Source organism: Myxine glutinosa, chromosome 2 (assembly GCF_964187855.1).
Source record: "Myxine glutinosa chromosome 2, kmMyxGlut1.1, whole genome shotgun sequence".
NCBI lineage: Eukaryota > Metazoa > Chordata > Myxini > Myxiniformes > Myxinidae > Myxine > Myxine glutinosa.
This window is the reverse complement of record NC_136262.1, coordinates 64,801,530-64,827,310: the sequence shown is the minus strand read 5'-3', so window position 1 is coordinate 64,827,310 and position 25,781 is coordinate 64,801,530. Positions and strand designations below refer to the sequence as shown.

Sequence of the window (25,781 nt, the reverse complement as noted above, 5' to 3'; positions counted from 1 at the left end):
ATTTTATTTGTGGCTCCTACAAAGCTGCTCGTAATAATTACCCACGCTTGAGGTCATTGCATTTGTGTCCGTTAGTTAGTTTGTTTGTCTCTGTCTGTGAGCAGGATATATCAAAATGTTATGGATCGATTTGGACCAAATTTGGTGGACTTGTTGGGTGTTTGTGACAAGGTTGAAATTATTAGGTTTTGGTGAAGATTCAGATACTATAATTTTTTAAGTGATTCTTCACAATTGAGAGATAGGGCCCACAATGATATTTCAAAAAGGTGTGGTTGATGAGTTGTGACAAAACTAGTTTCGATGAGTTGGGTTGGTGACAAGAACAAGCCGATTAGATTTGGTTATAGTGTGTATCCAGATCTGGCCTGTAAATTGGATACCAAACTTAAACTGTTCAGCCTGGCGGAGGTTTGCGCTCTCTCGAATGCTCTTCTAGTTCTTTCTGAACTTTATTTTCCTCCACACTTTAAACCACATTTCATGCCCCCGTCCCACCACCCTTCCCTCAATACTAATGTCTGTCCGCACATAATGTGCTAACATAGGCCACAAACACCATCGTAGTCAGTATTGCACCTTTTTTTTCAACCAAAATAATTCAACAAAATAATTCAAATAATAATTCAAATAATAATTGAATATAATAATAATAATAATATAATATAATATAATATAATATAATATAATATAATATATAATATAATATAATATAATATAATATATAATATAATATATATTATAATATAATATATTGTTACGGTTAAGGATGGTATGTTTGCCGAGCGGAGGCTCCGCGGCCGAACAGTTGTTCCCCGACTAAACCCGATTCACCCAAACGTTGGCCGTATCGCGCCACAGATATTCAATGTGGAAAAGACTAAGACCACGAATGCAAAGAGGAAGAAGAAGAAGACGTACAGAAGAGTAACGGGGTTTATTATTATTTACACACACATAAGCAAAAAGAGCAGTCACGGGTATTTACAGCGGACATGAAAAAGCAGGTAACACAGTGCAAATTACTAGCTTATACTGACTTAGTTTACTACCCAGGACAGCACGAACAGAACAAACTCACGTACGCAAATGGATGGAAGGGTAGGAATCGCTTGGAGGGATGAGCAGGTGGGATCACAGGGCACAGCGAGCAGGTCCACTCCGGGCGGGAAGCGAGGAGCCGGCAGCTCCTTGTATTTGGCTTTACAGCGCACGCCGGCAGCTCCTTGTATTCGGCTTTACAGCGCACGCCGGCAGGGTCACTCGCTGCCCCGTCAGGGCTTCACGCGGCTGGTTGAAACGGGGCTGGTTGAAGCGGCTCTTTGTCAAAGGCTTTTCGTATCTCTCACGCAACTCCGGTGCAACTCTGAACTCTCTCCCGGTGGACTGCCAACCCTCTTACGCACCTGGACTCATCTGCCGTATCCCTCGTGTAGCTCGTCCCAGCGATCGTCGCACCCTTCTGTGCAAACCTTCAGCGTGGGTCTGACACGCCCTCCCCGGTTTCGGTCCCGCCCTCCCCCCCCCCCCCCCCCCCCCCCGTGCTCTGTTTCGTGACCTTGTATGGTAATCCCACGGGCTTGTCTCCTTATTTGGGTATGGCGCCGACGGCACGCCCCTCGTGGCGAGCCACGGGCTTGTTTCCTTATTTTGGCATGGGGCTGAACAGCCCCGCCCTTCGTGGCGCGCCCTGGGCTTGCCTCTCCCTGGCGACCCCGCCCCTCCTGTTCAAACAGAGCACGGAGCACATATTCACTATCGCAGCGAAATGAGAGGGCGTGCACCCCACGCTTGTGAACTGCTTTACCCACAGATGGAGAGTTTGGCTGGGAAATGGAATTATTGAAGGGGAGCTATTCTTAATTGATTCGGTGCAATGGAGTGTCATTCTAATGGAAGACAAGGCCTTACTCTAAAACACATAATAAGATATAAGCTACTGAACAAGGGTTTTATCGGGTCCTTCAATGTGGTGTTTCATGGAATTAACTACCGAGACGCCATTTTTACCTTTACACAACTCTGGGGGCCATATCCAACCAATGTTACACAACAATTTACCACTACAATACACACAATCAAAAAAATGCAATCCTCATATCCGCAACAATATATATAATATAATATAATAATAATATAATATATAATAATATAATATATAATATAATTATAATATAATATAATTGAATATAATAATAATATAATAATAATAATAATAAATAATAATTAAAAATAAAATTTCAACCTAAATACATCTATAAAGTAGCCTATGTAATTAATGCAAGTTCGTACTATTACAATGAGAGTGAGTCTATAAAATAGATTGGAACGTGAATCTACAGTATACAACAAAACTGAAAAGGTCTGTTTGTCCACTGTATGAAGACAAATCTACATCATCAATTCATCGTCTACCCACCACACAAAACAAGTCCAGGTGAAGGTCTGCAATCTCTGATTGCTCTTTCTAGTTATCCCCATGCTTCTGTCTGTTTGTCTGTCCATCTGTGACACTATCTCCTCTGAAACGGTTGTACAGAAATTCACCAAACTTGGTAGTTATGATCACCACATGGCAAGAAGATGGAAGAGCAGTGACAATTTTGCCCCCGCCCCCTGGGGTCAGGTCAAAACTTCAGGTACCGAAAAATGCAATTACAGGCGCATTTTAAAACATAAAAAAAAAAAAATCAACATTGGGAGACGCATGAAATATATATTTTTTTAAATTGCATTTTATCGCAGTGATGGGCACTTCTCGGGTCAAAAGGGGGTTAAAACGTTTCCAACTCAAAATTTGATAATGGATCATTCCTGGTGAACTTTTTGCCATCTTTACCTCTGCCACCGAAGGTGAATGTAGGTAATGTTTTCACCCTTGTCTGTCGATTTGTCTGCTTGTGAACATGATATCTCAAAAGGTTGTGGACGGATTTGGAAAAAAATTGGCAGGGAGGTAGTGCATCTGACAAGGACGAAATGATTCGATTTTGGTGCAGATCCGGCTTCTAGAATTTTTAAAGTGATTCTTCACCATTGGGAGATAGATCTAAAACCGATATATAGCAGGATATCTCAAAAAGTTATTGACGGATTTGTATGAAACTTGCTGGATCGGTTGGGTGTGTGTGGCAAGACCGAATCTATTCAATTTTGGTGAATATCTGAATCTGGATTCGGATGTGAGAAATATTTAATTTTTGAAGTGATTTTTCACCTTTGAGAGATCGGGCAAAAAGCGATATTATAAAGTTGTGAATGAGTTATGAATATACTTGGTGGACGAGTTGGTTTGGTGACAAGAACCAGCCAATTCGATTTTGGTTCAGGTCCGAATCCAGATTCGGCCTATCAGTGGGATAGAAATCATAAACTGTTCAGCCTGGCGGAGGTGTGCTCTCTACCGCGTGCCCTTCTAGTTCAATTTTGCTTTAGTGTGGGAAACATTGGGGAGTTGCGATTGCGTGCCGCCGACCTCGCTCTAGTTGAACATTGTTTTGGAGAACACGGCTTGTTTTAGGATCCTGGTGTGGCAAAGCCTGTTGTGCAAAAACAGCTGGTTAAAAGCTCTGGTGCACTTCCAGTAAATTGTTTAAAATCATAAATGCTGGGGATTGGTGATTAGTGTTGAAAGGTTATTTTGAGTTGTTGGGCATCTCTGTTGTCAATGCATGGTGGGGATTGTTTTCACTTTATTGTAACTTCTTTCATTGTGTGATGCATCATACAAAAATATGCATTTTGGTGTCTGTGTGTCCCACGATTTTTGACAGTGATACATTCGGTCATTACTTATCCAATTTCAGGTGAACTTGTAGGGAGACTAGGGGTAACACAATGAAGGTTGTAGCGATTTAACCCCACCTCTCCCCCCCACCCCCATTCCCCAAGGCGATTTTTCCCCGCCAAAGGGGTTGCATGTGAGGAATATATGTTTCAAGAAAGCTTTATTGTGGCGTTTTCCAAAACTTTTTTAATTTTATTTTTGTATACAAGATGACAAACTGACACATAAAACTTAGGATAAAGGGAGAGAGAGGGAAGCACAAAAGTACAACATTTGAGAGCACAGACATCGGGAGATCTGTGGGAGGGAGAGGGCTTGGGGAGAGGAGGCATGGGAAAGGGGGTAGGGGGGGGATGGGAGAGATATAAAACACATGGACACTGCTAGGTTTTCCAGGAAAGAAGTCGGAATTTCAAAAAAGTGGATCTGGGGTGAATTAACGTAGGTAGAAAAGATCAAGGTTTTGGATGGGGGAAGATAAAAGATGGTGGCGAAAAGCTGTTTTAAAGACCTGGAGGGAGGTGTGAGATTGAAGAGAGTGAGGGAGTTTGTTCCAGAGGTGGGAGAAAAGAGGAATGAAAGAGTGAAGGTGAATAGAGAGTCTTGATTTTGGCAGTTTAACCAAAAAGGGTTGCAGGCAAATCTTGTGCGACCTGTATGAATATTTGGGGGGACAGAGCACAGACAGAGCTGGGGGAGCTAGGCCGGAGAGGAGTCGGTAGAAGACAAGGACCACCAACCTGCCTGTGGTGAGTGAGTGAAAGGCCCTCAGAGTTATCTTCATCGCTGGAGATTCCAATGATTCTGAAAACTTTGGTTTCAACAGCATGAAGCCGAGCTGGGTGTGAGGCCGGAGCACCAGCCCAGATGGGAGAACAGTATTCCATTGAGCTGCGGATTAAAGCCTTGTATGTGGTGAGAAGCTCAGCTGTGCCAAGGAAGGACTTCACAAGACAGGATACCAGCCTTGACAGGAAGGGGAGATAAGAGAACCATTCAGGGTCACATGTTGACTACGACCAGAGAGGAAGTCTGCAAGCCATGCGTGGAGATTTCCATGGATACCATAGGAGGAGTGTTTGGTGAGCAGAGCGGGGTGCCAGACTGTATCAAAGACACGTGATATGTCAAGGGAGACAGCTCTAATTTCCTGTTTGACATTGAGGACCTCCATCCATTGTTGAGACAGCAGAAGCAGCATGTCCAGAGTAGAGTAACCTGGTCTGAATCCAAATTGATGATCAGAGATCAAGCCTTTGGAGAAGAGGAAGGATTTGATATCCGAAGCAATGATGGATTCCATGACTTTGCTGATAATTGGGAGCAGGCTGATTGGTCTGTAGTTGCAAGGATCTGTTTTTGCACCTTTTTGTGAAAAGCGGTGATGTTTGCTGATTTCCAAGCTGATGTTAGATGACCTTGAGCAAAAGAGAGGGTGAATGGAACAGAGAGAGGGTGAGATAGAGCAGCAAAGCAGGATTTTAGGACCTGTGGGCTGATGCCGTCTGGTCCAGTTGCAGAATCAGAGACGAGGATTGACAGAATCTTCTCCACCTTGTCAGGAGAGAAGGACATGGAGTCCAGGAGCAGCTGGGTACGGTGGGTACAGAGAGAAACGGGTTTGGGACACAAGATTTTGAGGCAAACACAGAGTTGAGGCATTCAGCTTTTTCACGTGCGGAGTCAGCTGTGTAGCCGTTTGAGGTAAGGGTGGGAATGGAGGGGGAACAAACACCAGAAACAGATTTGACAAGACGCCACCAGGATTTGGAAGAGGGAGACAGGTTTGAGAGTTCACTCTTGAGAGTAGAGAGGTATTGTTTCCTGGCTCTCCTGAGGGGAGACACACACTTGTTCCGGGCTTTGTGTAAGGAAATGAGATTGCCTTCCGTTGGATTTGCCTTCCAGGAGGCGAAGGCAAGTTGTTTCAGGGCAACTGCCCCACCACAAGATTCTGTGTACCATGGACGGGAGGAAGGGTATGACAACTGAATACGAGATGGGATCAATCTGTGTATGAGAGAGAGAGAGCATTTTATTTGAAAGAATTCCCAGGATGAGTTGATGTCAGAGGCAGTAGAGATGGGAGACCAGTCCAGTTGATTGATGGCTGCTTGCAGACCGTGCCAGTTGGCCTGAGTGAAATGCCAGACTCGTCGGTGCTGAGGAGGCTCTCTGGGAATGGCCAGAGAGATGTCTACATTCACAAGCATATGGTCAGATGAACTGATTGGAGCAGAAGAACAGCAGACATTTGCAGGGAAGTTTGTCATAACCAAGTGTAGAAGAGAAGATACTCCATTGACTGATATCCTGGTCGGGAAATTGACAGATTGTGTCAGTCCCAGTGAGTCGCAGAAGTCCTTTGCTGAGTGCCATGGCTGGTGAGAGAGGTACCCACACCCAGCCAGCTGGCAAGATGACCGTTGAAATCACCACATATGAGGAAGAGAGAGTTGGGATGAGTAGATAGAAGTTGGTCCATGTTATCAGATAGCGAGATGGAGATGGAGTCATTACTGTTTGGTGGACTGTACAAAACACATATGAACAAAAGGTGGGAGCGAAGGGGAAGCTGTAGCCAGAGGTACTCCTAGGGGTGAGGTGGAGGGAGGGCAGTGCAGGGAGAGTGAGGAAGAGAGTTTTTTATAAAGATAGCAACCCCACCTCCAGGACGAGGCTCAGGTGTATCATACCAGAGGAGGGAGTAACCAGGGAAATATTAAGGATTCAGAGATATCTTGAAGGAGGAAAGTTTCTGTTAAGCAGATCAAGTCTGGTTTGTCAGAAGCAACCTGTATGGAGAGGTCAATCAGGTTTGAGCGAAGGCCCCGGATGTTTGAGGTCCATACCTTTAAGGAAGAGGAAGGGGGAGCATCGGATACAGGACAGGGGAGGGGAAGGGTAGGGTAGGATGAGGAAGAGGAAGAGGAGGAGGAAGGGAGAGCTGTTGATAGTGTCAGAGATTTCAGAATAGCTCAGAGAAAGGGAAGGATGAGGAGGACAAAAGGTTTGATGGTGATTGGATGAGGCATCGTGAGGTGTTGTTTGAGGGGGGAGGGGGGGCAGAGCGAGGAAGAATGTTGGAGGAGATTGAGGTAAGAGTTGGAAGCGGGGAGGACGCTTTGAGGAAGAGGGGTGAGAGGGGAGAAAAACAACAACAACAACATACATTTTAAGGCCATTTTCCCTGCCAGAGCATGGGGTTAGTCTGCAGCCCCCATGACAATCTTCTCCATTTTGCCCTATTTTCTGCATCTCTCCTTGTTAACCCCCTTGCCCGCATTTCTTCTTCCACCATCTTTAGCCAAGTCTTTCTCGGTCTTCCCCATCCTCTACTTCCTTCTACATTCATTTCCATCACTCTTCTCAACCAGTTACTTTCATCGTTCTTCAACACATGACCAAACCAGTTCAACCTGTTGCTCTTCACAGCATCAATCACAGGCTCTATTCCCATCATCTTTCGCAATTCATCATTTCTCTTCCTCTCTCTCAACGATACTCCACACATCCACCGAACCATTCGCATTTCCACCCTTTCCAGCCTTCGTTGCTGCTCTACGTTCATTACCCTTGTCTCGCTCCCATAAATCATAACACTTCTCACACATGCAGCATACACCTTTCACTTCAGCTTCAACGAAACTCCCCTCCTCATCAGCACGCCACTCAGTTCCCAAAACTTCTTCCATGCACATCTCACTCCACCAACCGTTGCCAAGTCTGATCCACCTTCTCCATTCAGTGTGTCTCTGAGGTAGCAAAATGTTTTCACATCTTCCAGCTTCACGCCGTCTCCAAGATCCAACTCAACATTTCCTCCATCTGCAGCTCCCTCTGTGCACACCTTACATTTGAATGTAGCTGCCACACTCATTAATGGCCCTCTCAGACCACTGCATTTTTGATGAACCCACTCAGCGCACATTGTACATTGAATGGAGTTCACTCCGACACCCTTCCTGCACACAGCACATGGCCACTTCCCAGTTCTTTCCACCTCACCACATGCTTTACCACTTGCCATCACCTTCGTCTTTCCGATATTCACCTTCAGACCATTTGTCTCCATACATTCTTTCCACTTGTTCATCTTTTCCTTCAGTCCATCCATACTTTCTGCAATCAACACCAGATCATCTGCATACAACAACTCCCACGGTAAGCCCTCCTTTACGTTCTGAGCCAGCACCTCCATCACAGCTACAAATAGTAGTGGACTCATTCTTAGTATCGACCCCTGATGCACTCCCACCTTCACCTCAAACTCACCACTGTTCCCATGCTTCGTCCTTACAGCTGTGCGCGCTCTTTTGTACATTGCCATCTCTACTCTGATCAACCATTCCTCCACTCCTAACTTCCTCAATGCCCATGTCACTACTTCACGTGGAACCCTATCGAATGCTTTCTCCAGATCAACAAACCCAAGAAACAACTTCTTCCTCTTCTCCACGTACTTCTCCTGCAACTGCCTCACAATAAAGAGCGCGCCTGTCGTTCCTCTTCCTGGCAAAAATCCAAACTGCATTTCGTCGATCTTCACCTTCTTCCTTATCCTCCTCTCCAACACCCTTTCCATTACCTTCATTCCATGCTCCAATAACTTTATCGCTCGGTACGAGCCACACTACAGAGGGTCACCTTTCCCCCTGTATAGAGGGACGAGGGTACTCAGGTCCCAATTCACTGGAATGCGGCCTTCTTTCACCAGCAGATTACAGATCTTTGTCATTCTCTTCACACCCCAACTTCCTGCTGCCTTCAACATATCTCCTACAACTCCCATCGGCCCTCCCGCTTTTCTACTCTTCATTGCTTTTATCGCTTCCTCAACTTCCTTCTCGGTTATCTTCTCTGCCGGTCCTAAAACTGGGTTACTCTCTATGTTGCCATCCCAGTCATTCTCTGTATTCAACAGCATTTCCATATATCTTTTCCATCTTCCTTTAATTCCATCTGGGTCCACAACTATTTGTCCCACTTCATCCTTCAAGCGACTCACCCCCATCACATCACACCTCTCTTTCGCTATCTGCTTCCTACATGCCTCCTGCGCCTTTGCTACCTCTTTCTTTGCAGCCTTCTTGGCTGCCTTATAACTTTCATGCTCTGCTTTTTCTGCTCCCGTACCCTTCGCCTTCTGCCACTCCTTGAACTTCTTCCTCTTCTCGTCAATCCTCTTTCCAACTTCATCATCCCACCACCATGTTTCCGAGTGCCTCGGTGGTCCTTTTGTCCATCCACATCCCTCACCAGCGGCTCCCAACAGACTATCTTTCATTGACATCCAACCACTTTCAAGCTCAACCACATCATCCTTTACCCTACTCAGCCTCTCTTTTAATGCCTCCCTTACTGTCACCTCTTTCAACCTCCACACCTTCATTCTCGGTTGGTACTTCACCCGCCGAGCTCTCCTCGCACCTTTCACCCTTATGTCGCAGACAACCAAGTGGTGGTGTGAAACAGCCTCCTCCCCCGGGATCACCTTTGTGTCCCGGAGGTGCCCCCTATCCCGCCTATGCACCATCAGGTAGTCAACGGTTGTCGTCGACCCACCTGATGTGTATGTAACAAGCTTATTATCCTCTTTCTGGAACTGAGTATTACAAATCAACAAATCAGCTCCATCAGCAAACTCCAAAATCCTTTCACCTTCTCCATTTCTCACACCATATCCGTAACCCCCATGAACTCCCTCAAAACCATCCATACTCCTTCCCACATGTCCATTTAGGTCTCCTCCTACCACAACAACTTCCTTATCTTTCACGTTTTCCATTAGCTTCTCTATTGCACACCAGAACATTGGCCTTCTCTTCATCGCTCCGACCAACCTGCGGAGCATATCCCAAGATGACGTTCACCAAGAGCTTTCCAATCATCATTTTCACCATCATCAATCTATCACTCACTCTAGTCACACTCACCACACTGTCTACAAACTCCTCAGAAAACAGGACACCAACACCATTCACGCCTTCCAGGCACCCTTGCCGCACAAACTTGTATTTCTGTCCCTGCCTACCCTTCACCATTCTCACACCACTTCCCTTCCATCTCATCTCTTGCACACAACATATGTCCACTCTTCTTCTGACCAATACTTCCACCACTTCTCCTGATCTCCCTGTCATTGTCCCTACATTCCATGTCCCAAACCTCAGAAACCGATCTCCACTTCGGGCTGTACCCTGCCCATATGTAGTTGTAATTGTCATGGTTCTCTTTCTGAGGCAATGTTTTTATGGCCGGATGCCCTTCCTGACGCCAACCCTCTTAGTCGCCTCCTACACGCAGGGATACGGTGTACCTATTCTAAACCAGGGTAGGTATAAGAGGGGAGAATTGGAGAAATTTATTTCTTTATTGGAAGTTTATTTCTTTTTCATGTTTATTTCAATATTAACATGCGTTATATCGATTTTACATGTTTATTTCAATTGTGAGGCGTTTATTTTTGGCTGCCGCCGACGTTCCTTTACATTTTATCGAAGCCCATGAACCGATACTGCGTTTTCCCATAAGCCTTGAATTTCCACTGTTGCTGTTTTATCTATCGCGGCCTTTTCCAGGAACCTTACCCCCTCAATAATTGTGGGTTTACGGGATGTTTAGGCCATGGTGCATTGAGTGAATATGTGCTTATTTTTCGATTCTTGTGCAACAAGGTTTGGGAAAACCTAAAAATACCACAGATGAGTTGTAAATACGTATCCGAGCAAGAATCTCAGTGTACCCAAGCATGTGGGGTGCTCACAAAATTTTAACGTGAATTTGATGAAAACACATGCAAATAAATGGTGCATCAAGTATATGTTGATGCAATATTCATCTATTTGGGGTATTTTTTGTTTTTCTTACTAAAATCGACAGAGTGGTGTAACGCTGGACTGGACCTATGGTGTAAAACTGTTTTAAGTTGTTTCTATTATCTTCTTGTCACCCTGCACTTGTGAACTGTGGAGGTATTACATACAGGGTGGATATAAAAGACCGTTTAAATACCAATTAACCTGTTAACTAGAACGGCACTCAGTAGAGAGCATACCTCCGTCTGGTGAACAGTTTACGTTTTGTATCTCGTGAGTATACCAGAAAATCACAATACCGAATCACATTTCGTCAAAATCAATCACAGGAATCACAATAGGTCCAGTCGTTCATACCCTGATCTACCCCTCGTTTTTGGCCATATCACTCAATAGTGAAGAATCACTTAAAAACTTCTACTAGCTGGACCCGGATCCGGATCTTCATCAAAATTTAATCGATTCTTCCTTGTCACACAAGCAACCTCTCCACCAAGTTTCGTCCAAATCCATCCATAACCTTTTGAGATATCCTGCTATGTATAGTTTTTGGCCCTATCTCCCAATGGTGAAGAATCACTTAAAAAATTAAACAATTCTCATATCCGAATCCATATTCAGGTTTTGACCAAAATCGGATCTATTTGTCCTTGTCAGACACCCAACCGGTCCACCAGGTTTCGTCCAAATCCGTCCACAACCTTTTGAGATATCGTGTCATGTATCGTTTTTGGCCTTGGCTCCCAATGGTGAAGAATCACTTCAAAAAATTATACTAGCCAAATCCGGATCTTCACCAAAATCTAATCATTTCGTCCTTGTCGCATACGCTACATCTCTGCCAAATTTCGTCCGAATCTGTCCACAACTCATTGAGATATCTTGTTCACAAACAGACAGACAGACAAGGGTGAAAACATAACCTCCATCCACCATTGGTGGCGGAGCTAAAAATCGCATCTGTGTCTGAAGGAAGCGTTTCAGTTTGGCATTTTTTTATGAAATGGGCAAAGCCGAGAAACGAACGAAACCCATTAGACTTACCATTTTAGAACTCTTTTCAATTACTCTTTAGAATTACCCTTTATAACTCTTTGGACTTAAACATGTTTGGTTAGAAAGATTATTCTTAATTTTTGACGGATGGTTGGATGGAAGGAAGGACATAGCCAAATGTTGAAGCGGCTTCACCGCTATCCATGATAATCAGGTTTTTTTTTTTTTGTATACTGAATCGAGGCTCGTGAAAGAGCTAACATTTACTTCACAAACAAATCAACCAGATAAACAAAATATATAAAAAGAGGGAGCGGAAGACAAGATGGGGAGAGAAGGGGAAGCACACAAACACAACATTTGAGAGCAGGGAGATGTGTGGGAGGGAGAGGGCTTGGGGGGAGGAGGCGTGGGAAGGGGGGGGGGGGCGGTGGGCGAAGTATAAAACACAGGGACACCAAGGACTTCCAGGACAGAAGTTGGTATTTCAAAAAAGTGGAATTGGGGTGAAATTAGCGGGGGTAGAAAAGATCAAGGTTTTGGATGGGGGAAGATAAGAGATGGTGGTGAACAGCTGTTTTAAAGACCTGGAGGCTGGAGAGGGATTGAAGAGAGTGAGGGAGTTTGTTCCAGAGGCAGGAGAAAAGAGGAATGAAGGAGTGAAGGTGAGCAGAGAGTCTTGATTTTGGCAGTTTAACCATAAGAGGGTTGCAGGCAGATCTTGTGCGACCTGTAGGAATATTTGCGGGACAGAGCCCAGAGAGAGCTGGGGGGGAAAGGCAAGAGAGGAGTCTTATAAGGTTATATATGGAAGGTTATATGAAATACAGCATCAGAATTGAATAGGGTCAGTCGGGTTACGCCAACCAAACATTTTGTTTGTATGCCTTACCACAGTCACTGACAGTGCATCGAAGTATGAGCCAAGTTCAATTCAAAAGTCAAGGTCCAGTAGTAACCCTTTCATGGTACAGTATAGTGTTCATGGTGTTGACATACCACGTATGCACTCATGTCAACATTGTAAGCTTCCATTACAGTATGAGTTCTTGTGTATATATATATATATATATTAAACAGTGTTACACTCCAAGCTTGAGCATTGTAAACGACTTTTAGATGAGACCGTATCGTAGTAGTAAGCTAATAATTACTCTACAAACCACCTTGAGTGCTGGATTTATTTGTACTAGGGCGTGCCCGTACGTGGGTGCAAAAAAACATGCGTGCAAACAACAACAACAAAAAAAAACTTTGAAACCACGTGGCAGTAACGACCACAGAACCCCCCCCTCTATTTACATGAAATGGTTTGGTCCATTCGCAAAGCCAAAGCGAACGGCTTGCGAGTACGGTAGAACCCCCCCCCCCTCTATTTACATGAAATGGTTTGGTACATTCGCAAAGCCAAAGCGAACGGCTTGCGAGTACGGTGACCATACCTTGGGAACCACTTGTCCGATTAATTTCAAACCTTGAAAAGGCACATCCTCGGGTCCCCAGCAATATACCTGGCAAGTTTCAAGTATATCGGACCCGTGGTTGTCGAGAAACAGCGGTCACAGACAAACACACAGACACACAGAGATTACTGGAATTATAGATAGATGAGATTTCTCCTTTGTCCTCACTTTACTGATGTCGCATAAGCACTTGTAACAGTCGTAATGGTAGCCTGCATTACCACTTGCTGGTTGAGGAACTCGAGCGGCAGTACACACTTAATTTGTACCGTAAAATCAAGTTCATGTTTGACAGCAGTGTCTGCTCTAACTTCACTTTCTTTGCCGTCGTATTTCTTCCATTCAGCGGCAAATGTGATCAAACGTTTCCAGGAATCGTTTGTGAATGAAATAAAGTTAGTCTTTGCCGAAAGAACGATGTGCATTTCGCAAAATTTTGATGAAAACGCAACAGCATTCTGTTCCGTCTCTGGTGACATGGGCGCTGCCATCTTGCTTTCCTGAAGGTGATATGATGCTCATGATTGGTCAATTATGGGAAACTACGTCATCAATTTGTCAGAATTTTGTTACGATATTGCCGATTGGCTAAATCTGGGTCGTGACCAAGCTCGTTCACGATAGGTTTCTTTTAAATTTCAATTGTTCCTGTTTTCTTGGTTTAGTGAGCAAATATTTGACGATCTTCGGAGGATGACGATCTTCGGAATAGAAGTGTTTTTGTGCGAATTGCTGTGAAGGAATTAAGTACCATAATCCCTCACGTTGTTGCACAAAAGAAGCGAAATTCACGGTACGTACCATGGCCTACTTGTATCACAATTAAATTACCTAACACTTATGCTAATACATGCAACATAGGAGATAACTACCTGATACTAAGCAAAGTTACCCATTAGAAGTCATTCCTACAACAATATAATCGTTTGTAGAGAATGTCATTATTATTGTGTCGGGGTTGCTCAATATCCTGTCAAAAGTACTGCTCTCCCCTCTGGGCTGTCTCCCCTGTGTCCCATCTTGCTCTGCTTGACGTCATGGAAACCAAGGCCTTCAAGATCATTGATATCTCCCACGATGAATCTCAGTCTATGGGTCGAACACTTAGCCATCACAGATGGGTCGGTGGTGTCTCTGTCTTCTACCACCTCCTTTCTGGTCTTGCACCCTCTGCTCTTTCCGTGCTTCCCTCCCCTCCCCCAGGTTTGCTGCAGGGTACATACGGTCCACCATCAACACCCTTCTGGTGGAACTACCTGAATCCAGGATCAATGCTCACCCTCCTAATTTGTCCCTCTTTTTGTCCTGCCTGTGGAACCAACTTCCACATCCTCTTCAATCACATTCTTCCCTCCAGGTCTTCAAGACAGCTGTTAACCATCATCTCCGATCGTCCTCAATCCAAAGCCATGATCTTTTCTACCCTCGTATACCCTCCTCCATACCCCAATCACTACTGCTTGCAAATTTCCAGTTTTTCCTTCTGAGAGTTTCCTTCTGTATCCATCTTATCCGGCCTATGTATGCATCCTCTCCTGTCCCCCATTGCTCCCCACACCCATTGTTTGTCAGTCTCTCTCTGTCTCGTCCTTCAGCTCTTCTGTTGGTGTCCCTCCCTCTCTATGATGTTCCTTTTGTCCTTTTGTGTCCTCATCCGTTCAGTGTCCTCGTACTAGCTCTTCCACGAGCCTCGAACATGTATACAAAAATAACGTTGGAATGTACGAGGCTAGGGTCACTTGGCTTTTTCTTGGACTTGCACCCCTAAGACGGTAACAAGAAGTCAAAAAAAATAAAAAAATAAATATATATATATATACATACATACATACACACACACACACACACACACACACACACACACACACACACACACACACACACACACACACACACACACACACACACACACACACCCACACACACCCTTTACCAGTTAATTTCCACTTGCACATTGTTAATGTGCTATTTACCTGTGATAATACTGTGTCTTTACATTATGTTTCGGTATATGGGCTGCAATGCAAGTATCGGCTTTTTCTCAGGTGGAGGATTTCGTAGCAAACGTATGTGCCTTCAAAGTTGGCCGAGGTCTCGCTTGTTCAGAATTTTGCTCCCCTTATCTCTTCCGGCATACAGTTTCCAGATTATCTCGGCGAGAATTTACTCCGAAAACTTGAGTGCTCGACAGAAAACTCTCTGGAATTGGCTCTGACATCCTGGGGTTTGGATACATCTTGTTTAATCTGCAGTGCACTGTGTGTATTCCTGCGGTCAGAAGAGCACATAGCCATGGAGCTTTATTTGTTTATTGATAATCATGATTTTTTTGGGGGGTGGGGGTGGGATTGATTTATAGTCGCTGTAAAAACGCACGTCTTGCAGTACTCATTTCTAGGCAGTAGGCACAGTGCCAGTGAGGCAATTTAATGAAATCCTGGCGGTCTCTTTTGCCTGGAAACGATGATATTGTAAGGAGGCCAAACTTGTATTGGCTAGAACGCTGCAAATTGAGAGTCTGCATTAGTATGGCGAATGTCATAGTTTGCTTAGAATTTACCTTGGGCTATCGTATCGGCAGAAATATCCTCCCTCACCCACTCCCACTTTATTTATTTATTTATTTATTTATTTTGTACTCTAGTAAATGGTCTTCACATTAATGTTTTTTCAAAAAAATGGGTAATATTGCAATCGGCTCTGGCTGTCTGTCTGTCAATCACACTATCTCTTAAATGGTTGGGCAGAAATTCGCCCAACTTGGTAGTAATCACTCCACGGCAAGAAGATGCAAGAGCAGTTGTTGCCAAAAAATGTGAAATGCCAAAGAAAAATGCAATTACTCACACATTTTAAACATTTTAAAATGAAACTTTGTACAGTATATGCAATCAGTATTGGGAGGCACATTAAATATGTAACAACTTTTGATTTGTAATAACTTTTTGGTTAATGTCCCAGTGGTTGGGGACTTGGGTCAAAATGGGGGGAAAATCATTTTTACTCAAAATTTGATATTGGGTCATTCCTGATGGAATTTTTTGCCATCTTTTAACTTTTCTTTAGGTAGGAAGTGTGTGGATTTGTGATGGCGCACTTGCTGGTTTTTAACCTTCAATGCAGCAGAAATTTTTTTGTAGGCTTCCCCAGATCTGTGCCTCGACACAATCCTGTCTCTGAGCTCTGCAGGCAGTTCCTTCGACCTCATGGCTTGGTTTTTGCTCTGATATGCATTGTCAGCTGTGAGACCTTATATAGACAGGTGTGTACCTTTCCAAATCATGTCCAATCAATTGAATTTACCACAGGTGGACTCCAATCAAGGTGTAGAAACATCTCAAAGATGATCAAGAGAAATGGGAGGCACCTGAACTAAATATCAAGTGTCATAGCAAAGGGTATGAATACTTATGTCGATGTGATAGTTCAGTTTTTTTCTTTTTAATAAATTTGTAAAACTTTCTAAAATCCTGTTTTCTCTTTGTCATTATGGGGTATTGAGTGTAGATTGATGAGGGAAAAAATGAATTTAAACGATTTCAGCATAAGGCTGCAACATAACAAAATGTGAAAAAGTGAAGGGGTCTGAATACTTTCTGAATGCACTGTGTGTGTGTGTGTATATATATATATATATATATATATATATATATATATATATATATATATATATATATATATATATATATACATACATACATACATACATACATACATACATACATACATACATACATACATACATACATACATACATACATACATACATACATACATACTCACGTGAAAAAGTAAGTACACCCCATGTAAAGTTTTGACTTTTTCAAGATATTTCAACATCCAGCTATTTGATCTTCATTTCAACAATATTGATAGATAAAGGTGATATAATTTAACAAATATCATGAAACATTTACATTTTGTAGTCCATTGTATAATTTAAATAAACATAAATGCATAATACATAATATATATACAGCAATACCCCGGCCTACGTCATTAATTGGTTCCATAAGCCATGACCTAACTCGGTTTTTGACGTAAACCGGGCGTAATGTCTTAAAAATGCCTTAAAATGAAGACAAACACCGTAAAACTAGAGTAAATAACTGGAGGAGGCTGCGGCTTCACCCTGAATCTTTGCCGCTCCCCGTCGGGAGTCCCTCCGTTCTTTTCTATTGGTCGGGTCTTCTCCTCGAACGGGGTGACCGGCACAGACGTGTCGACCGTGAGCGGGCTTGTGTGCCGAGTGGCTCCGCGGCCCGCTTCACCACGGCGTGCTTTACCCAATGTGTCAGAGCAGTTTCACCGGTGGTCGTGTCGTGTCGTCTGTGACGAACGAACGAGCTCAGGGTTCCGTGAACCCGGCCGCCCCGGGGATCGACGCTCGCCTCCTAATCGTAGGCGTGCCCCATCTTTCCTCGAGCGGCCGAAGTTGCTTGCTTCTTTTTTTTTGGACGATGCGATATACGCAGGAACGACGACGTACAGGCAGGCATTTGCAAATCCATGCACATGTGCACATGAACACGTCGATCGGTTCGTTCGTCGACGCCGGATGCCGGTGAGGTGCCCGACAAGGCACCCCGGCTCAAGGCATGACACGGTCGTTCGTTTCACATGGGCCATGGGCCATGGGGCCTGACCTCGTCGCGGACACTGCACACTCTGCACGGTGACGTGACGTGACGTCTGCCACGGACGGTCGTCCGAGCCGGCATCGTCGTCATGTTTCGCCGTTGCCACATTACGTTGGTTGTTTTACACAGTAAAGGAACCTTTACACAGTAAAGGAATAATCACAAAAATACCAGCGAAAGGCAAAGCAAGCACGCGACCGCAGCACAGGACAAAATGCACATGGCGTCGCCTTTGTTTTGAATGAGAACCAGCAGCTATGCGTACGTACAGTATACTGTACTTACATTTTTTATATTTTTAATGTTCTTGTTATTGTATTTTAAATTGTTTTTTAGCTTCTTTTATTGTTAATTTATGTACTATTTTGTTTATTTTAAATATATTTTTAAGGAAAAAATACTTTTTTTCACGTCCTCCTATTATGATGTAGGAGGACGTAAAGTCGCACATAATGACGTTCGCTGAACTGAAATTTACTCTGGAAGAGTGGCGTAAAGTCTGATTTGACGTAGGTCGAAATGGCATAACACGGGGTATTGATTGATATATATATATATATATATATATATATATATATATATATATATATATATATATATATATATATATATATATATATATATATATATATATATATATATATATATATATATATATATATATATATATATATATATATATATAGTAAAACTTCCTCCAATGCGGGGGATACGTTCTGGGATAATCTTGTGTTGGAGGAATTCGCGTTGGATGAATCATTAAGCGTATGGGGAAATTGGGGATATGTTGCAGGCTCCCAAAAAACTGACCCTAAAACAGCCTTTCTTGCTTTTTGTACATGTTTCTTTGTATGGAATGGTGCAGCATTATTAAATATATACATTAAAATAAGTGTTAGTATCATAATAGTACTGTATCATTGCAAAATAACTCACCTTATTGTGAGGTGGTTGTTGGAGGTTTGGGTGTTGAATTGCTGGTGGAAGGGGTTGACTTTACTGGTGGATGGTGTTGAAGTGCTGCTGGTAGCTGTTGAAGTAGGCCTAAAGAATTGTGTTCTTGGCACTTGCCTTGCCTTATGTTTAAACTCCCTGTGAAATTCTGTGTAGGGATTTAAAGCTGACTCTGTGGCCCACTTGAAATTCAGGCTTCTTTCCACAAAAGGATCTATAGAAGAAGAACCACCTTTCGAGGCCATTTTTCCCCGCAAGGCTGGGGTTGGCCTTTTTTTGGGCACCGTGGTCCCCTTTTTGAAGCAATGTTTTATGGCCGGATGCCCTTCCTGCCGCCAACCCTGTTAGTCGCCTCTTGCAACACACAGGGAATTACCAATGAACTTGTACTCAATTTGCCGACCTCCGAAGGATGACAGGCTGAGTCAACCCCCCTGGCATTAATTCAGCGATCGACCGGGATTCAAACCCAGGATCCTAGGATCCCAAGCCAGCACCCTAACCGCTAAGCCAACACCAGGCTGCACAAAAGGATCTATCCTTACAGAAATTTATTGGGCAGTTTTTGTTGCCTTGAAGAGCTCCTCCAGCAGTTTGGTGGTTAATTCTGCCTTTTCTGGCTCTTCATCATATTCTTCATTGTCGTCTTCATGAGATGTCTGGGTCACAAGTTCTTCAGTGGACAGTTCTTCTCTATGGGACTTTAACAGTTCTTCTTCTTCTTCTTCTTCCATGTAATCAAATCCGAATTTCAGGATATCAAAATCTTTGGGAAAACGCCGGCCGTTTTTGTCGCAATTAATCCAGATTGTAAAATTGAACTGCGAACGATGACAGCAGGTGGCGACTCGTATCATCGTATGTATAAATTTAATATTAATTAACCCTTGTCCACACAAGGGGGGTCTTTTTAGCCTTGTATTTAGCATAAGAAGACCTCCCTTGTGTGGACAAGGGTTAAGTAAAGTGCAGTACAGTAACGAGTTAAAAAAAACAAAAAAACCTTTAGAGGCCATTTTTCCCCGCATAGCATGAGTGAGTTTATGGCCTTTTTTGGGCACCTTGGTCCCCTTTTTTGGGCACCTCGGTCCCCTTTTTTGGGCACCTTGGTCCCCTTTTTGAAGCAATGTTTTGTGGCCGGATGCCCTTCCTGCCACCAACCCTGTTTGTCACCTCTTGCAACGCACAGGGAATTACCAGTGAACTGGTACTCAATTTGCCGACCTCGGAAGGATGACAGGCTGAGTCAACCCCCCTGGCATTAATTCAGCAATTGACCGGGATTCGAACCCAAGATCCTAGAATCCCAAGCCGGCAAGAATCAAGTAACAAGTAACAATCAATACAATAACAAGTAACAATAGTAACAATCCCAAGTAACAAGGAGTAAGAATAATATAAATCTTTGAGAAAACACTAGCCACGATCGTGTAAATGCGAAACACACCCTCGCATTGGGGAGGTTTTGACGCATTTAATTCAGCGTGTAAATTGGAAACTGCGGTCGAGGTCGAGAAAATTTTTTTTTCCTACCGTGCATTAAATGGTTCGTGTAATGAAGGTTAATGCTCAGAGTGATGATTGGTAGAATTGAGGACTAGTAAAAGGAGCAAGATGTTGGGGGAAGTGATTGCCGGTGGCAGAGAACACTGACAATGTGGGCAACAGAGTTGGAGGGAAATTGTCTTATTCCAAGGTCTAGTTTTGTTTCTAAATAATGAAATATTCCAAGTTTACTTCTGCAGCACAAACGAGCTGCATGATTTCTGTTCCATGTGTGCCATTATCAAGTAGTCCTTGGCCGATTGTAATTACCTCCACCACCCAAGGTGGATGGAGGTTGTTTTCACCCCTGTCTGTCTGTTTGTTTGTTCCTCGCGAAAATCGAAGATTTTTCAAGTATATTCGTTGATCTTGTTCCTCGCGAAAATCGAAGATTTTTCAAGTATATTGGTCGGTTGCGTTTGTTATTCTGTTTTTTTTTTTTCGGTCTGTTTGTCATGGGCTACAGGTCACAATATTCTAAACCGATCGTCATGAAACGTCACCATTGTAGAGGTCGTCACAATTGAGAAGCCTATTGATTTTGAGGGCAAAGGTCATCTGGAGGTCAAATTTCTGAAATCGCCATTTTAAATCCAATTGACTTGAAAATTGAACAGCATTTGCACATTGAGTCACTAAATTGGGAAACCAACTATTTTAGGTCAAAATGTCAAAGGTCAACTCTAGGTCAAACTTCTAAAATCATCAATTTTCATCTAAAAATCATCACTTTTCATCCTATTGACATGAAAATGAAAGAGCATTTACATTGTGCCTCACTGAATTGGGAAACCAACTATATTTGAGGTGAAAAGGTCAAAGGTCAACTCTAGGTCAAACTTCTAAAATCATCAATTTTAATCTAAAAACAATCACTTTTCATACTATTTGACCTGAGCTTCAATCAAGATCGTCAATTTAGATCTTTATGAAATGGACAATTTGCTGTATCAATTTTTTTCTGGTGGGGAGGCGGTGGATTTTGCATGTATCGTGCTCTGCATGACGTCTTCTTGTTTGTTTGTTTGTGAAGAAGATATCGCAAAAAGTTGTGGATGGATTCGGACTAAATTTGGCAGAGAGGTAGTGTATGAGACAAGGAGGAAATGATTAAATTTTGGTGGAAGTCTGGATCCATATCCGGCTACTCGAATTTTTGAAGTGATTTTCCACCATTGAGTGGTAGGGCTAAAACCGATATATAGCAGGATATCTCAAAAGGTTATGGACGGATTTGGACTAAACTTGGTGGTCAGGTTGGGTGTGTGACAAGACCGAATCGATTTGATTTTGGTGAAGATCTGAATATGGATTCGGATATGAGAATTATTTAATTTCTGAATTGATTCTTCACCATTGAGAGATCGGGCGAAAAGCGATATTTAACAAAACTTGATACGAGTTTAAATTATGTGATATGAGTCATATGATTTGAGTCATATTAAATATGATATGAGTTTATGAGTTAAAAAAAAAAAACATGATATTTAAAAATGTTATGGGCGAGTTATGAATAAACTTGGTGGATGAGTTGATTTGGAGACAAGAACAAGCCGATTCGATTTTGGTTTTGGTCCGAATCCAGATCCGGCCTATCGGTGGGATACAAAGCAAACTGTTCAGCCTAGCGGAGGTGTGCTCTCTACCACGTGCCGTTGTTGTTGAGGGGTGAGATGCGAGATTCAAGTGTTTTTGATCACTTGGGTTTTATGAAGGACATTGTGATATGAGGCTAAGAAGATCAGAGGAAATGTGATGGGGGGGGGGGGGGGGGGTGAGGAGATGTGGGGGTGGCAGAGAGAAAGAGGAAGACCGTGAAGGATGAATCAACAGGGGAATGTTTGTTGATGATTTTCGGGTGATAGGCTTACGGTTTGATCAACAAACAAAGCTGTCAATTTGAGCAGAGTACAGCGAAGAGCCTTCGAGCAGCACGTTACTGTCGCTCTGACCTCTTTTTTTCATCCCCTCCCCCTCCCCCCTCACTTGTTGGTGAGGAAGTATCTTTAAAATATTTTGTAGTATCAACTGCTGTAGTTTTCTCGAGAAACTAGTGGAATGTTTATTTTTACTGTTTCCCTGTGTTTGAACAGTTCCAGTGATGGTTTTGTTGATTTCTTGCATGGCCAACATTTCTATGATGTCTTTGTCATTGCAGGAAGTCCGTTGCATGAAGCTGGTTCAGCACCCAAATGTAGTGCGTCTCTACGAGGTGATTGACACACAGACCAAGTTGTACCTCATCTTGGAACTTGGTGATGGTGGCGACATGTATGACTACATAATGCGTCACGAGGGTGGCCTCTCCGAGGAGACTGCCAAGCAGTACTTCGCACAAATTGTGCATGCCATCTCTTACTGCCACCAGCTGCATGTAGTGCATCGCGATCTTAAACCCGAAAATGTGGTCTTCTTCGAAGAACAAGGCTTGGTTAAGCTCACAGACTTTGGCTTCAGCAACCTATTCCAGCCTGGAACGAAATTGGCAACAAGCTGTGGGTCCCTGGCCTACTCGGCACCGGAGATACTCCTTGGAGACGAGTACGACGCGCCAGCTGTTGGTAAGGCCAGACTTTCGGGTATTCCCTTTTCCAATGGCTGCCGGTGTACTCTGTCGACATGTCTGGGCTGAAATTTAGAATAGGCTTGAATTTTTGCACAATTTTTACCTGTCACCAAAGGTGGATGGAGGTTATGTTTTCATCCCTGTCTGTTTGTCTGTTTGTTTGTGAACAAAATGTCTCAAGTTGTGGACGGATTCGGATGAAATTTGGCAGAGATGTAGCACGTCTGACAAGGACGAAATGATTAGATTTTGGTGAAGATCTGGATTCGGATCCGGCTAGTAGAATTTTTAAAGTGATTCTTCACCATTGGGAGATGGGGCCAAAAACGATACATAGCAGGATATCTCAAAAAGTTGTGGACAGATTTGAACGAAACTTGATGGACAGGATGTGTGTGTGACAAGGAAGAATTGATTCAATTTTGGTGAAAATCCGGATCCGGGTCCAGCTCGTAGAAGTTTTTTTTAGTGATTCTTCACCATTGGGCCAAAATTCTTCACCATTTGGATAGGGCCAAAAATGATACAAAGCAGGATATCTCAAAAAGTTGTGGATGGATGATTTTCATTAAATGTGATTTTGTATTGTGACTTTCTGGTCTACCCTGGGATACCTAACGTGAACTGTTCACCTGGTGGGGCTATGCGCTCTCCTGAGTGCCGTTCTAGTTCTTCCTGCTTTCATCTTTCATAATTTAATTTGTTGTTGTTCTGATATAATCAACTGACTCTCTTTGCTTGTCTTCTATCTCATATCATAGCCATCTCTCTATCTCTCTCTACAAGAGTGAGGCTCATGGAAGAGCAAGGTTGCATTGACAGTAGGGTTGCGGATCAACAATTGGGCACAACCTGAAATGGGTCAAACAGGAAAGGAAGATATAAGTGGACGAAACACTAAAAGCACAATGCTGCGGGGTGGCATCATTGGCCGAGGGTGTGGCTGTACCGCTGAGGTTATGCCCACTTTCGTTTAAGAAGGGTTATTGGGGGTAAAATGTAACAGGGTTGACTTAGGAATTGTTAATGGGGATAATAAGTAAAGGTTGCATTAGGAAGGGTTTTCACAGCCTTCGTCTCTACAACATTTAATTGGCTGTCTTCATGTACTTCTGAGATTGTGCACTTCCTTGGGTATTTTGTTTTCTTTATAAGAATCCCCATGCTTAAAAAAAACAGGAGGATATTGCAATCGGCTCCTGTCTGTCTGTCTGTCTGTCCATTCGTCCATCACGTTATCTCCTTCTAAACTGTTGGGCAGAAGTTGATCAAGTTTAGTAGTTATGATCACCACTTGGCAGGAAGATATAAGCACAGTATCTTTTTTGGCCCTGGAGCCTTGATACAGGTTGAAAAGGTGAAATACCCCCCAAAAAAGAAAAAGCATTTACAGGCACATTTTAAAACTTTTTTTTAAATGAAAATTTGTATATGCGATCAACATTGGGGATGCATGACATATGTAATGATTCTTTTTTGGATTTGACTCCTGGTTCATACCCCAGGGTTTATGGACTTTGTGTCACAGAGGTCAAAACAGGTTGTTTTTTTTAAACTCAAAATGTGACATTTGGTCATTCCTGGTGGAAATTTTGCCAACTTTCAGTTTTACTTCAGGTGAGAAGCATGGGGATTTGCGATGGTACGCAATCGACTTCACTCTAGTTATTTACTGTTGTTGTCATATATGGTAATGGAAGGCTGGAAAGGGTGGAAATGCGAATGGTTCGGTGGATGTGCGGAGTATCCTTGAGAGAGAGGAAGACAAATGATGAATTGCGAAAGATGATGGGAATAGAGCCTGTGATGGATGCTGTGAAGAGGAACAGGTTGAGATGGTTCGGTCATGTGTTGAGGAAGGATGAAAGTGACTGGTTGAGAAGATTGATGGAAATGAATGTAGAAGGAAGTAGAGGACGGGGAAGACCGAGAAAGACTTGGCTAAAGATGGTGGAAGAAGAAATGCGGGCAAGGGGCTTAACAAGGGGAGATGCAGAAAATAGGGCAAAATGGAGAAGATTGTCATGGGGACCGCAAGGCTAAACCCCACTCTAGCAGGGAAAATGGCCTTAAAATGCCTGTTGTGTATATATGGGTAATGTAATCATCTCCACAAATCGATCACTGCATATATTGCTGAGTTCAAAGGGCAAATTGCCCTTGCTGTATATGCAGTGTATATTTTTTAAGCTCTGTGAATGCACGTGGTGTGGCCGCGGCCTGTCATTCCTTCTTGTTACTTTGTGCAACGTTGTTCTCGGTGCGTTAAATGCATCCTGTTTACTCTGGTTAGGAAAGAGGATGTTCGCTTTGGCGTCAGTTTTGTTCATCGTTGGTCACTGTCCGTCTTTATGACGAAATCCAGGAAAAAGTCATTGCCAGTTTTGCGTACTATATCTCTGTTCCCGAAAATGAATTGCAAAATATTTAAACAGGAAAATGCATCCCAGTGACGAAGGAAGCTTTTATTGGTATCACAACTACGTTTGCATAAGAATGACAATTTTATACGGCTATATGCAAATACATTCTACATAAATTGTACGACTGCGTATCGTTCTGGTTTCCTGCCTCTCTTTTCTTTCTTTCTCTTTTTCTCTTTTCTTTTTATTTATCTTCATTTTTGTTTCTCTCTTTTTCTTTCTTTATTTTTACCCCACACACACATGAAGCAGATAGCAGGTTAAGCAATTAGTTTACTTCTGTCTGTCTGTCCATCCGTCTGTCAATCGACGGAAGTCAGTTTATGATCGAGGAACAACTTGATTTCAATTGAATTATATATTTTGAACACAAATCAGAACATGAATCGGAAAACGAACCTACACTTTAACAGTACTTTGGCTTTGAGTTCATCCCAATCGCACATGCGCAGAGAGGAGCATCGCTAAATTTTAAGCGATGAAGCCACTTGAATGTTTGGCTATAATTCTTCCTTCCATCTGCCCATCCGTCCGTCAAAAATGAATAAGAACCTTTATAACCCACCATGTTTAATTCTAATGGGTTCTA

General features: G+C 43.1%; 1 protein-coding gene across 2 annotated transcripts in view; it reads left to right on the top strand.

Moving 5' to 3' along the window:
* The window catches only part of SNRK (SNF related kinase), a 99,140-nt gene that overhangs the window by 28,223 nt on the left and 45,136 nt on the right, over positions 1-25,781 (top strand). For both annotated transcript variants that reach the window (XM_068108051.2, XM_068108050.2), the window contains exon 3: positions 22,362-22,764. In XM_068108051.2, coding sequence (XP_067964152.1) covers positions 22,362-22,764 — 403 coding nt within the window. The remainder of the gene's footprint in view (positions 1-22,361; positions 22,765-25,781) is intronic.